The 13,513-nt window shown below is 59.7% G+C and overlaps 2 protein-coding genes across 6 annotated transcripts in view; one reads left to right on the forward strand and one right to left on the reverse strand.

The window, feature by feature from the left end:
- MAP3K3 (mitogen-activated protein kinase kinase kinase 3) overlaps positions 1 to 7,437 on the forward strand; it is a 59,017-nt gene extending 51,580 nt beyond the window's left edge. For all 4 annotated transcript variants that reach the window (XM_061144337.1, XM_061144333.1, XM_061144334.1 and 1 more), the window contains 7 exons: positions 42 to 134; positions 742 to 933; positions 1,456 to 1,604; positions 2,217 to 2,348; positions 2,832 to 2,961; positions 3,323 to 3,500; positions 4,699 to 7,437. In XM_061144337.1, the coding sequence (XP_061000320.1) occupies positions 42 to 134; positions 742 to 933; positions 1,456 to 1,604; positions 2,217 to 2,348; positions 2,832 to 2,961; positions 3,323 to 3,500; positions 4,699 to 4,927 (1,103 nt within the window). In that variant the 3' untranslated portion in view covers positions 4,928 to 7,437. The remainder of the gene's footprint in view (positions 1 to 41; positions 135 to 741; positions 934 to 1,455; positions 1,605 to 2,216; positions 2,349 to 2,831; positions 2,962 to 3,322; positions 3,501 to 4,698) is intronic.
- Positions 7,438 to 8,809: 1,372 nt separating this feature from the next.
- Positions 8,810 to 11,110, reverse strand: LIMD2 (LIM domain containing 2). Of its 2 annotated transcripts, none has more exons than XM_061144338.1 (5): positions 11,005 to 11,110; positions 10,160 to 10,257; positions 9,930 to 9,974; positions 9,710 to 9,849; positions 8,810 to 9,635 (listed from the first exon to the last, which is right to left on the reverse strand). In XM_061144338.1, exons 2-5 carry the CDS (start codon positions 10,202 to 10,204, stop codon positions 9,476 to 9,478), a joined length of 390 nt encoding a protein of 129 aa, XP_061000321.1. In that variant the 5' UTR covers positions 10,205 to 10,257; positions 11,005 to 11,110; the 3' UTR covers positions 8,810 to 9,475. The 2 variants fall into 2 exon arrangements, with proteins under 2 accessions (XP_061000321.1, XP_061000322.1); XM_061144339.1 differs by having other exon boundaries at positions 10,943 to 11,107.
- Between the last annotated feature and the right edge of the window lie 2,403 nt (positions 11,111 to 13,513).

Here is a 13,513-nt window from a genome sequence, read left to right on the forward strand (position 1 = left end):
CTGGGCCTGTCGAGAAGCCAGTGACCCCTGTCTTTCCTCAGATCGGGAAACTCAGCTCTATGACAAAGGGGTCAAAGGTGGAACCTACCCCCGGCGCTACCACGTGTCTGTGCACCACAAGGACTACAGTGACGGTGAGTGTGCCTGCACGCTGCCCCCTGCCGGCCACCTCAGGAGGGCTGGTGAGCGCTCTGCCAGGAGAAGCCACTGGAACGGGGCGGCCCAGGCACTCCAGGCCCCTCGTTTCCTTTATTCCTGAGGAGCTGCATGTAGGCTTGAGGCAGTAGAGTCAGGGTTTTTTAAAAGAGGAGGATGGTATTGTAGATGGATACTGCCTCCAGGAAATCAGTCCTTTGTCTGAGGGCACGGCGTGCTCCAGGCACCAACTCTCCACTGCCCTCTTCTGCCTCAGGCAGCAAACGGAATGGAACTTCCACAGAGGTGTAGGATTAAGATGCCAAGGAAAACAGAGCAGCCATGGATTGGCCCCACGGGTGTTGTGGGGCATGAGGGCCAGCCTTGCACTTTCCCTTTGGCTGGCTTTCCCTGAACCCCCTGGCTGCTTGCTGATTCCTGCTTTTGTCCTGATCCTCAGGATGCTTGAGACATCAGCCATTCTGGCCAGAGTTGGGTGGGAGGGAAGAGAAGATGGACTGGAGCTGGTGTTATAACCTGGTTGGCACATTTGGCCTTGCAGTCAGGGCGCTGACTTGCTCTACTCTGGCCCCTGCACCCATTCAGGCAGAAGAACTTTTCCCCGAATACGGCGTCATCAAGGCAACCTGTTCACCCTGGTGCCCTCTAGCCGCTCCCTGAGCACAAACGGCGAGAACATGGGCCTGGCAGTGCAGTACCTGGACCCCCGAGGCCGCCTGCGGAGCGCCGACAGCGAGAACGCCCTCTCTGTGCAGGAGAGGAGTGTGCCCACCAAGTGTGAGGAGTGGGCCTGGCTGGGGAGGGCCTGCCTGAGGGATGCTCAGGGCCGGGGGCCAGCGAGTCCCCTGGGCTGTTGGGCTTGGCGGGTGGCTGCCCTGGCCCATCCGTACCCAGGGGAAGAGCCTGAGGGGGCAGCAGATCCCCTGGACCTTGGTCCTCACTCCACTGTTGTGTGATGAGCCACTCCTCTCTGGCCTTTAGTTTCTCCATGTTTAAATGAAGAGCAATCTCCTTAATCCCTGACATAATGAGCTGTCTGGGGGCCTTGGAAGTATAAAGGTGTTTAATCAGTTCAGATAAGCATTTAACTGTGATTTTAGTCAGTCCTCTGCTTATCAGGGTGTGGGCCTTGAGGTCTGATTGGCCAGGGCCCTGAGCCTGTTCCAGGTGAGGGTGGAGATGCTGTGCTGAGGTGTGATGACGCCTGGTGAGGGGCAGCTCGGGCCTTCGGACAATGAGGTGGGATGTCGGGAAATAAGTGCATGAACTCTAATGCTCTTTCCTACTGTTCTCCTGTAGCTCCCAGTGCCCCTATTAATTGGCGCCGAGGGAAGCTCCTAGGCCAGGGTGCCTTTGGCAGGGTCTATTTGTGCTATGACGTGGACACAGGACGAGAGCTTGCTTCCAAGCAGGTGCAGTTTGACCCAGACAGTCCCGAGACAAGCAAGGTACTGCCTTCCCTACAGTCTGACTTCCAATTCCTCCTTCTCAGCAAAATGCCTGTCTTCTTGCACAGACTAATTGCTTGAGATGCTACAGGTTGTTTCTCCCATCATTCTTCCTCCCAAGCTCCTTTACCATCTACCCCAGTCCTAGGAAGAGATTAGTTGGTGTCAAAGTGTCTAGCTGCCCAGACTGGTTTGGATGGCCAGTGCCACAACAAGCAGCTCCTGCCCCCCAGCCCCCCACCTCAGCAGACAGATGCCACTCTCCCAGCCCCTGAGCCAGGAAGGAGCCTGTCTTTGGAGCTTAGCTTTGGCTGTGGCCTTCACTCCAGTTTGAGTGCACAAATTCAGCAGTTGTCTGAACTCCTTAGCTGCGCCCACAAACCCATCTCCCACCCCACCGTCTTCTGTCTTCCAGCATGGGAATGCCCCATCCCACAGCTTAGCCAGCATTGTGGGCAAGGGCCAGACAGTTGAGACATTCCCCGTTTTCTCCAGCTGAAGTTCCCACGGCACATGGGCTCCTCTGAGGCCACTGACTAGGGCAAGCTGAGCTGATGCCAGGCAGGTAGAACCGAGGCCTGCAAGCCTCGGTGACCACTGGCCCCTTCCCAGGAGGTGAGTGCTCTGGAGTGCGAGATCCAGTTGCTGAAGAACTTGCAGCATGAGCGCATAGTGCAGTACTACGGCTGCCTGCGGGACCGCGCCGAGAAGACTCTGACCATCTTCATGGAGTACATGCCAGGGGTATGTGCCCTGTGACACAGGCGGACGTGCACGAGAGGGACTGTCGTGGGGCTGCGGCTGTGGAGGGGGGGGGTCCCTTTGACATGAGTCTGGTTACCTGAGACTCCAGAGGCTCCAGGGGAAAAGTGAGGCAGGGGCAGGACCTGGAGTCAGCAGGCCCTGCATCTGGCTGCAGTGACGGTGTGGGGTGAGAATTGTCCCAGGCTCCCCTGACCTGAGGCTTACAGGGCAGCTGCACCATCCAGTAGGTCCTGCCTCTACCTGGAGCACACAGACCTCCCTTCTGGGTTTGGGTCACCCTAGCTTGAGGGAAGGGCTGTCTCATACTTTTCTCCAAGCTGCCTGACAGCCCTTAGCATGGTGCCTGGCCTGCATTAATGGGGACTGGACCTCACTCCCTTGCTGAACACTGGGGGCTGGAAATAGCCTTGCCCTCTTCCCTCCGCCTTCCTGCAGTGACCGCTCTGACTCCTGTGACTTTAGGGTTCAGTGAAAGACCAGCTGAAGGCCTACGGTGCTCTGACAGAGAGTGTGACCCGGAAGTACACCCGGCAGATACTGGAAGGCATGTCCTACTTGCACAGCAACATGATTGTTCACCGGGACATCAAGGGTGAGCGGGGCAGGCTGTGGGCTCGCCATGACCTAGAAACTCGGGGACTCTCCACCCGGTTGTTGTGAACTTTCTGAAACGTGAAATCCTAATGACTTCCTTGGGGGACTGGTGTAAAGATCAGTTCAGTGATTTGGAAAAACACAGCGAAGGGCTCTGCAGATGCTAGCTGTGGTGATGACTGTTCGCTGCTGTGTAGATGCCTCCCACCACTAGCCTGTTAGCTCTGTGTGGTTCAGTTCCAGCTCACGAGGCCCCCATCCTACCCAGCAGCCCTTTGGACTGGGAGGGTGGGACAGAAGGAGGATGGCGGCAAGTGCCAGGGGTCCAGGGCTGCAGCCTCTGCCCTTTCATGCCTTAGGAGCCAACATCCTGCGAGACTCTGCTGGAAATGTGAAGCTGGGGGACTTTGGGGCCAGCAAGCGCCTGCAAACCATCTGCATGTCCGGCACGGGCATGCGCTCAGTCACTGGCACTCCCTACTGGATGAGCCCCGAGGTGATCAGCGGTGAGGGCTACGGAAGGAAGGCAGACGTGTGGTGAGTGTGCTGGGGACATGCTGGGACCCCCATCTCCTGGTCTGGGCTATAGTGGCTCCAGTTTAGAAATGGGGCTGAGGGCTCTGCAGTGTGGCAAGAATGAGGATTGGCCTCTGGCCAGCGAGGCCAGGTTGCAGGCTCCATGTGGGCAGGGGTGGTAGTGTCTGCAGCAGTACACACAGCAGATGTGTTGTGTTTTCACTCTGAACAGCAACTATTCTTGCTGAGAGCTTAGGCCATGGAAAACATCCCTGGGGTGTTTGCTAAATGCTTGAAAGAACTCGGATCCCATTTGAAGGCCTGGATGGGTCTCTAAGCAGTAGTGGTAGGCTTCGGCTCCCTTTCCTAGTGCTCAGATGGCCTGCAGCTGCTCTAATTTTGTGTCCATCCTCTGAAAGGGCCTGAAAGTTATGAGAGCATCACTTCCTCTTAGAATGTTACTGTGGGGGGGCAGAATAGTGGTCCCTGAAGATGTCCATATCCTAATCCCAAAGGGATGAGTAAGTGTTACCTTATGTGACAGTAGGGCCTTTGCAGACATGAGTTTTAAGAATTTTGAAATGGGGAGATGATCCTGGATTATCCAGATGGGCCCAGTATACTCACAAAGGTCCTTATAAAAGAGGCAGGAGATTAGAGTGAGTAGTAAGAGGTGTGACAAAGGAAACAAGAGGTTGGAGTGAGACAAGAAAGGAGCCATGAGCCGAGAACACAGGCAGCCTCTAAGAGTGGGAAGAGGCCAGGAGACGGGCTTTCCCCTGAGAGCCTCCACAAGGAACTGTCCCGAGTGGCACACTGACTTCAGCCCAGTGAGACTGCCCTTAGGCGTCCGACCTCCACAGCAGGAACACTCCTAGGCTGCTTTTTTATGCCACTGGGATCATGGTCACTGTTAGAGCAGCAGTAGGAAACCAGTACCGTTATTTCAGAGCACTTTGTGCACATGCTCAGTGGTTCTCCCCGATATCAGGAAGCAGCCGGGTGGGTGCAGGTTGATGAAGCCCACGTGGAAGAAGTTAACGGGGCTGTGATAACCTCTTCTGGCTGTGGGGGCCCTCTTCAGGGGTGTTCACCCCCAGCCTGGCCCATCCTGCCTCAGTGTGTTTCGAGAAAGGCACCTCCTTTCACAGCTGTGTGCGGGATGGCTGGGAGCTTGGGGCTGGCTCTGGGGTGACGCGGGGGTTCTCTCTCTCTCCAGGAGCCTGGGCTGCACAGTGGTGGAGATGCTGACAGAGAAACCACCTTGGGCAGAGTATGAAGCTATGGCCGCCATTTTCAAGATCGCCACCCAGCCCACCAACCCTCAGCTGCCCTCCCACATCTCTGAACATGGCCGGGACTTCCTGAGGCGCATTTTTGTGGAGGCCCGCCAGAGACCTTCGGCCGAGGAGCTGCTCACACACCACTTTGCACAGCTTGTGTACTGAGCTCTCAAGGCCACACTGCTGCCGGCCGCCCCTTCTGCATGGGCGAGGGGCTGCTGAGGGGCTCAGCAAAGTTGGGCCATGGACCACGGAGCTGAGTCCAGCCAGCGTTGTCTGTGCCCTTTTGCTGCTGGGGCCCGGGGCCTGGGAGGGCGGCTGCAGCCTCACGGACTGGGAGCCCCCAGCCTGCCAGACCCGAAGCACCAGCGTCCTCAGCTCAGCCTGGAGGGGAAGGAGCTGGAACAGTGTGCGAGGCACCCAGGGCCCCACCCTCGGGGCTGTGTCTTGACATGGCCATCAGCACCAGACCCCAGAGAGTCTGGGGCACAGGATGGACACAAGGGTCTGAATAGTGTTACTTTCATTCAGAGTGTTACTTTGTTTCTCCTCCCCATGTCTGGAGACCACCAGGGCATCTCTGGGCTGATAAGCCCACCCAAGCCTGAGGTAAAGCCCAGCACCCCACAGCCAATGGAAAGCAGAGGCCTGGGCGGCCCTCTCCCTGGAGCCCCAGGCCAGCTTTGCCAGCCCCTGTCCTTTACCAAAGATGAATGAAGCAACTGTTATGCTGCCTTATTCAGGGAAGGAGGAGCCTGTCCTGCCTGCCCCCATGACCCTGCCCCCCCACCACACACCCTCAAGCAGGGGCCTGAGATGTGGAACTGCCCCCACTGAGGGGAGACCCAGTCTGTCAATGCAATTGTCTGTGTTTTATAAGTTGGAGTCACTCTTATGCTGTACCCAGTTTCTCAACTGGCGACTTCGTGTGCCCTCTGGGTTCTGAGTACCCCTGCTGTGGGCTGGGGCCTTGGGCCAGATTGGAGAGCTGAGGGTCATGGCCCCAGGCCTTGTGCTCCTGGCTGGCACCTGTTCCCCCACCGGAGCAGAGAAGATGACAGACAATACGGTGAGGGCACCTGAGCCGGCTGGCTACCCTGAGTGGAGCGTCCCGCAGAGCCGGGGAGTTGTATCAGGCTGTCTGCGGGTTGTGACCTGCTAGGCCAGAGCTCTGCCTGGTAGAAGGGAGAGCCTGTGTGATGCCACCACCTGTGTCGGGAACCTCCAGCTCTGTTCCTCTGTGGCCAGCCTCGCCCATCCCCACGAGGTCTCAGCCTCTTTCCCTTCTCGCTCCCCTGGGGGTGGAATGGCAGCAGGGCTCGGGGAGCCAGTATCTTCAAGCAGCTTAGAGTCGGCCTTACTTACCTCAGCCTGGGCGCTGGTCCTTTCTTCCGGCCCCTCCCCTCCAAAATGTGCCTATTGCTAGAGCTCCTCCCTCTCAACACCCAGTTTCCTTGGGAGTTGTTGTTAAAAGAGAAAAAAAAAAAAGCCAGTGCCCAGGGATGGGTGTCTCCAAGGAGCTGGGGATTCGCGCCAGGCAGCTCATTGCCAGCCATGCCCACTCCCCCACGGGCACCAGAACAAGCCAAAGCCTTCGTTGTATGTTGACGATGCACTTTTATGAATGTAGTTTCTATCGCTGTTTTTAGCCTTTTCACATCATGTAATGTGAGGCCTTGTACTTGTTAATTTATATCTCAGATCATATTTGATGGTTTTTATATATATCAATTCTAGACTGTTACAGGTGATGGACGCCTCAAGAGAGAGAAGAGCAAACGAAAGCAGCTGGTTTTGCAGGAATGTGTGTTGCACGGTGCCAGTTGGGCCTGGGCCTCTGTTTCCATCCTCGCCCCCAAGGGCCTCCGTCAGGCACCCCAGCCGGGCCCTCTGAAGACAGTGAGTGTATGCTCCTGCCTCCACCTCGGCTCTTGCCCAGGGAGGGGACCGGCCCCTTGTCTCGACCAAAGCTGCTGATTGGCAGCTCGGCCTCTCCACAACCCCGTCCTGATGGCTGTAGCATTCTTCTTGGGCCCACACCCCAATCCCCAGTCCCCAACCCCAACAGGAAAGTGGTGCCGGTGCCAGATGAGACGACTCTGTGTCCCAGGTTCAGGCTCTCACAGAGCCCCACCCCCGGGGTCTTACCTCACAGGGAATGTGTTCTTAAAAATGAATTTGCCAACAAGCCAACAAATCCTACACTCCAAAAAAACAAGACCCTGATTTTTCTTTTTTTTGTGCCAAAAACTGTGGACATGCTGGCTCAGCATCCTCAGGACCAAGCTGTTGCTTAATTTTAATTTATTGTTTTTTTTTTTTTTTTTTATTAAATAATCCAAATGAAAAGTTGTGGGGCCTAGGATGGCCTGGCCCAAAGGATCTGAAGGGCCGTCTCCTAGCAGCCCCAGGCTGGCTGTGGGAAGGGCCATGCCACCATTTGCTTATCATTCCGTGGGGTATTTCGGCCTTGGCCAACCCAACATGGAGAGGCCAGGGCTGGGGACAGTCCACTCTCCACTGCCCTCCTGCCCACCCCAGCTCTGTGAGTCTGAATTGTGGATCGTGCAGAAGAACCTGCAGCCATAGTTATTTGACTATATCTTGACCGAGGGCTTGCAGTGCAAAGCCAGGCCAGTGTCGTGCATTACTTACAATAAAAGGGATCATTTATACCCAAGGGGTCCTGTGGCAGTGCTTTTGGTTGTGGGGTGGAGGCAGTAAGTGTTTACCTGGGAGAAGCCAGGTTATGCTGCCTGTCAACAAGCTTGCGTCCCTCAGCAGAGAACTTGAAATGATTCCCAGAGGGGTCCTGGGCACTGCTAGCTCAGAGACGGCACCCTCTCTTCCTCCCCAACTCCTCGGCGCTTTACTGAGGGTGGTCCTACCACAGCTGACTTCCTGAGGTGACACTGTCAGCTCACCCGACTTGAGCGTCACCGTGGCTTAGTTCCCAGGACCTCTGTGGGATCCACTAGTCCTCCCAGCCCCGGGAAGTCCTTGCCAGCCGAAGTCACATCCTTGTGAGGCAGGTACCGCCACAAGCCACCTCTGCTGGCTCTTCTTGAGTGAGCTGATGCTGTTGCTTAGCTCTGGGTGGAAGACCAACCTCGTCCCCAGCTGAGGCCTCTGGTGCAGAAGTTAGAGCTGCCTCGAGTGAGGCGCTCTGCATTCCCCTCATGCTCTGAGGACCCAGGCTCAGAGTGCCAACTCTGCTTCCTGTTGGCTCTGTTACTTCCAGGGCAACACAGCACAGTGGCCTATCTACCACCGGAGTTTGAGGCCCTGCTTCCTACCCTGTTCTGTGGGCACGAGGTCACTTAGGAACTTAAGGACTTGTACAGGGTTAGGGTCAGGTAATCCCCCTAGGAGTCTGCCCTCTTGTTCTGCCAATTTACACAGTCCAGTCAGCTGGGGGAGACCAGGACGGTTGGGTCTGGGGCAGGACAGTCCCGACTTCCTGTCTGTATTCTCCTGAGGGGTGGGGTCTTAGGTTCTCCTTGTTTGTGTCACTGTAAACTTGTCCCCAAGAGAAGAAGAGCTATTTCTCCTTTGACTGCTTGGGATGGTGACCATGACTGCCCCATTCCCTGGAGCTGGAAAAGTGGAAGAGAGACCCTGAAGGGGCACACTGACTCCTTGCTGGGGAAAGGGCACAGAGACTAAGCCCTTGGACACAACTTGTTGGATCCTCTGGTTTGCCCATCCCTTCCTGATTTCCAGGACAAAGAAGATCTAGGTAAGGACTCAGCACCATCACCTGCTGACGGCCCGATCTTGGGCAGCACAGGCTGAGAGACCCAGTGGGGTTCAGTCCTCAAACTCGCTGAGTTTGACGTGGAGAGACCTGGTTGGGAAGAACACCCCCTTTTCTCAGGCTGCCTGGTAAGATCCCTGACACCCATCACCCTAACCACCACCCCCCGCCACCAGTCAAGGCCAGGAATGCGTTGGCCTGATGCTGTTCCCCTTCACCTCTGTGTGGTGTGTCCCTGCCGCAAACCGCGCCCCCCCCCCCCCCCAATCGGCCATATAACAGAGCCAGAATCTGTCGAAACAGGTTTAAAATAGGATTGATTACAACAGTCAAAACCGGCAGAAGTGGGAGGAGGGAGAATGTGGCCCCGCCAGCACCCCCCAGTCCCTGTGGCTCAGCCTGGTGGAGGCTTTCCCTTCCGCTGCTTCCGCACTGTGGGATGATCCCGGCCCTGACAGGCACGCCCTGCCTCACCTCTGCAGGTGGAGGGGGCCCAGAGCTGTTCCAGTTCCCCTCCCCCTACACTGGGCCCTGGGGGACATTTGGAGAGGCCCAGCAGGGGGCACCCTGGCTCACCTTCCTCCAGTCTCCATGGCTCAGGACCAGGCTAAGGGCAGAGGTAGATGGGGAGACGTGGGGGCCACACAGGCCCCTGGGTGGCAGTGAGGGAGCTTGGGACCCTGAGGGGGCATGCTGACTCCTTGCTGGAGAAAAGGCACCTAGATAGGGAAGCTGAGTTTGAGGGCCTCCCAGGGGGGGCCCTGGGGTGAGGTGGGGTAGGCTGAAAGAAACAGGAAGTAGGGTGGTGAGCAAACCCCAATCCTGGTTCCCGAACCCCCACCGGCGGAGGAAGAAGGAATCCGGGAGCAGAGCCCTGCCCCTGCAACCCTCTGCCTGAGCAAAATGGCCTCATCCCCTTTCCACCCTCACCCGGGGCCCGGCCGTCCAGAGGGGCCTCAGGCTGTCTTGGTGCCAGGGTCCACCTCCTTGTGGGCCCAGAGCTCCTTGTGCTGCTTCCGGCCGAAGCCTTCGTCGTAGTTGCCTTTGCTCTTAAACAGCTGCTGAAAGTGGGGCTTGCAGTAGAATTCCCCGTGCAGTGCTGCGTAGCTGCCCAGGCTGCAGAAGCAGAACACTGTGGTCAGGTCAGGCCGGGTCAGGAGGGCTGGGGCGGGGTCAGGGCGGGGGTGCACCTGAGCTTGGTGTGACAGTGCTTGCAGCAGAAGCAAGAGCTGTGGAAAATGAGCTTGTCGGCCACCAGTCGCTCCATGGGGTACACGGTCTTCTGGCAGGAGGTGCAGGTCTCCTTCACCTGAGCCCGAAGGCTGAAGGACTGTTCCGGGAGAGACTCCATCAGGGGCCTGACTGGCGCCCACCCCTTCCTCCCCGCACAGCCCAGCCTCAGGGCCCTACCTTGGAGCGCTGAACCGTGCTGCTGGAACCGCCACCTTTGGCTTCCTGAGGGAGAGGGCGGTGGGGCAGGGTCAGTTGAGGAGGGCCCTAGACCATCACCAGCCCAGATCCCAGGGGGACTCAAAGGGGAAGGGGAGGGAGGCCGGCAAACAGGCCGCTCCTCGTCCCTTCAGGCTCGGGCCAGACACCTGCGGGGATGGAGTGCCCTCCCACCCCGGCTGATCACCTACATGGGAGGGGGTGGCCTGGGCGGCGGCTCCGGCGGCCTGGAACATGGCTCGTTGAAGGCGATGGAGGCCCCGAGTGGAGACGCGGCACCCGCTGGGTTCTGCAAGGGGAAGTCGGTTGGGAGGGCCCTGCAAGCCCTTCCCAGCCCGCAGGGTGGAGGTAGGGGTGTTTACAGGCAGGGGGCTGGGGGGCTGTGGTTGGGACTTTCCCTAAGTCATTTCCTGTTGCTCTGGGTCTTGCCACTTCCGCCCCTCACCCACCCCCCGCTTCGCCCGCTCGGGCCCCACGCGGCTCCCCAGGGGGCAGGGGTCCCTGAGTGGAACCATGTGTCCCGGGAGGAGCGGAGTTAGCGGGCAGCGGCTGGGGGAGGGGCTCCGCGCAGCCGCCCGAACACTTCGCGGACCCGGACGCCGCCAGGCGCGAGGGGAGGTCAGAGGAGGCCTGCCCCACTGGGGCCGCAGCCAGAAGCGGCTGCCCCGGCCTGACCCCGGCCCGAAGCTGCCCAGTGCTGGGCCTCGAGTACGCTCCGTTCGGCGGGCCCAGCCCCTGGACAGCGCCCGCGGGCTGGGCCACCCGCCCCGCCCCGCCGAGCCGCCGCCCGCTCCTCCGCTCCGAACCCGCGTGGACCGGACCCCAGACCCAGGACCCCGGCGGGCCCGGCCTCAGGGACCTCGGCCCCGCCCGGGTGGCGGACGCCGGCCTCGGGACCCCGGGCGAGAGCGACGGACTAAGACGCTCGGCGTCGGGACCCCGTGGGCGGCGGCCCTTGCGCCCACAGCCCCCACCTGGGCCGTCCGAATCGCGAGCCGGAGGCCGGCCCCTCCCCCGGCCTGCCCGCGGGTCTCACCGGGCCCCGGCCTGGGCCGCGGGGCGGGGGTCGGTCTCCGGGGGAAGCCTCGGTGCGAGGAGCGCGCGGGGGCGAGCTGCCGCCGCTGCCAGTGGTCCCTGAGCGGCCGCGGCCGCCGCCGCCTCACCGCGGCACCGCCCCCGCCGGCCCCCGCCCCGCGCCCGCCCATTGGCTCCGCCGCGCCCGGTGCCGCCTCCGGGGCCCCGGCGCCGCCGCCGACCCCCTTTCTGCGCTTTGTCTTCCCCTCGCTCGGCGTCCCCCGCCTTTGTCTGCCCCTCGAGCTGACCCCGCGCTCCGCACCGCCCCTCGGGCTTCGCGCTCGCCCGCCTCGCGAAACCCGCCGCCCCGTCAGCCCGCTCTGGACCGAGGCAGGGACCGGAGCCGAAGGGTCCGCGCCGGAGGCCTCGGGGCAGGGACGAGTACAGGTGGAGACGACTCGCGTGACAAATGGCGCTCCCGACGAGGCGGCGGCAAAGGATAACTGGGCGCGCCTGGGCTTTTGGCTGCTTCCATTTCCCGGCTCCGTGGGCCCTGCCGGCGTCCCCGCGCGGCTCCCACGCCCCCTCGGGCGCCGAGTCTGCCCGCTGTCAGGGGCGCCCCGCACGGCGGCCGAGATGGCAGGGGCGGCCGGGCACGCGATCCCGCGCCGCGAGGCTCGGCCCCGTCGCAGGGAGGGCCCCCTCGGCCACCAGCCCTCAGCCCCTTCTGGCGCCGGGCAGCCTGCGCCTGCGGTGCCCGTTGCTGCGGCCCTCGCGAGGCCACCGTCCCAAAGCGCCTCTGTGGCTCGACTTTGTGGGCTTAGTCACCCCCACTCCCGGCTCCAGCGGGCACCCGCTCCAGGGAAAGATTTTCATCCTTCAAACAATCAAACCTGGGTTCATCCAAACCTCATTTGGCACAGGGAGCGGGGCCTGAGGATTTGAAGTGACTTGTTCAAATAACAGAGACGAGTGGCAGGGTTGGCGTCAAGAGGCTGGGCCTCCGGACCCCTGCCCCGTGGCCAAGCCGGTGGGCACTGCAAGTCCCGGGTACACGAGGCCGGGCGCCTAACTCCTCAGCTCTGCGAGGAGCACAGGGGAGCCTGTCCCCATGGCATCTCTAGAGGGACACCAGGGACTGCTGAGCCGCGCCTGCCATCAGGCTGGAAGCTGTTTCACAAAGCGCAGCCCTAAACATAGCTCCTGCCCACATGGTGGCAGGAACAGAAAGAGCGGCTCCACAGCGAGGCCCACACACTTGTCAGGAACAAATGGCATCAGGCACCCCAGGCCCAGGCTGTTCCCATGGCTGCCTCAAGGCGCCCTCCCTGTGGTTCGCTTTTCTCCTGGGCCCCCTGTCCCTCTTTGGAGGAAGATTTACATTCGGGTTGAGCTGCAGCCCTCAGGCCTCCCCGGATGGGGTGCGTGAGAACTGAAACTGTTAAGGGGCCTCTCTTTTCCATCTGAGCTTCCACACCTGTCTGTCTTCAGATTCTCAAGGGGGTTGGGGTGATGTGAGAAAGGTGAAGCCCGCGGAGGTGTGGGGAGCAGCGCTGGGCTAGCCCCTGGGCACCGCCTGGCCCCTTGGCCCTGCCCAGGACCATCCGTGTGCTGAGCTGCAGCCGTTCCCACAGAATCAGCACTCTGCATGCTGAGGATGAGCTGATGGCAAGGTGAAGCAAGCAGACCAGAGGAAAGAAAACAAGCTGATAATGGTGTGAAGAAAAGGGAACTTGAGGTTTAAAGAAAAAAAAAAAACCCGAACTGGGCAGGAGGGTTGGAAATAAATGTGAGCTGGCCTGCTCACTCCCTCCATTTCAGGGTTCCCCACTCCCTCCAGGGTCCTGCCGTCTCTTAACCCCTGTAACTGGGGAAGAGTTATTTTTTTTCAAAGTGGTGTTAGTTTCTCAGGAAAGGGAAAGCGAGGGCATATGATGGGATGAAGCAGCTATAGGCAAGAGGGAGGGGCACTTCCTTGGTCTGACATTTGAAGTGCTGGAGCTCGCTAGAGGGGCACCCACCCCGAGGGATGGGGATGGGTAGGGGAAGGGGCCCAGCCGGGGTGCATGCAGGCCAGGAGGAAGCACCGTGGAGGAGACCCAGGTCATCCTGACCCCTGGCCCAGACTCCTGGCCACCAGCCAGGATGGAGGGGAGGACCAGGTCTGGGTCTTAGGTTACCTGCTCTCTGAGTACTGGTTTCCAGGTAAGGAGACACCACGAGTCCTGTTGCACAACAATCCCATTCACCTCCTTTCCTGCCAAAAGGGAGCCTCTTCTGCCTGGCCTTCACTGGCCCAGACGTGGTCCCGAGGAAGAGCCAGCCCTAGACCTCAGACCCTTCCTGCTCCAAAGTGTTTTGATGGCTACAGGCTAAAATGGTCCCAACATCAGATAATTAGAGACAAATCTATCGTGGGTTTTAAATGAAATGTGTATTGTGAGGCTATCCTATGAAGGAGGTCACTGCTATGGCTCCATGGGCATGTATGGAAACGCTCTCAGATGGCAGAACCCAGGGCGGGATGACTT

Source organism: Dama dama, chromosome 5 (genome assembly GCF_033118175.1).
Source record: "Dama dama isolate Ldn47 chromosome 5, ASM3311817v1, whole genome shotgun sequence".
NCBI lineage: Eukaryota > Metazoa > Chordata > Mammalia > Artiodactyla > Cervidae > Dama > Dama dama.

Coding starts and splice junctions, on each gene's coding strand:
- LIMD2 (XM_061144338.1), bottom strand. CDS start 10,204: ATGTTCCAGGCCGCCGGAGCCGCCGCCCAGGCCACCCCCTCCCAT. Junction 9,975..10,159: donor CCCAGGCCACCCCCTCCCAT/GTAGGTGATCAG, acceptor CCTCTCCCTCAG/GAAGCCAAAGGTGGCGGTTC. Junction 9,636..9,709: donor CACTGTCACACCAAGCTCAG/GTGCACCCCCGC, acceptor CTGCTTCTGCAG/CCTGGGCAGCTACGCAGCAC.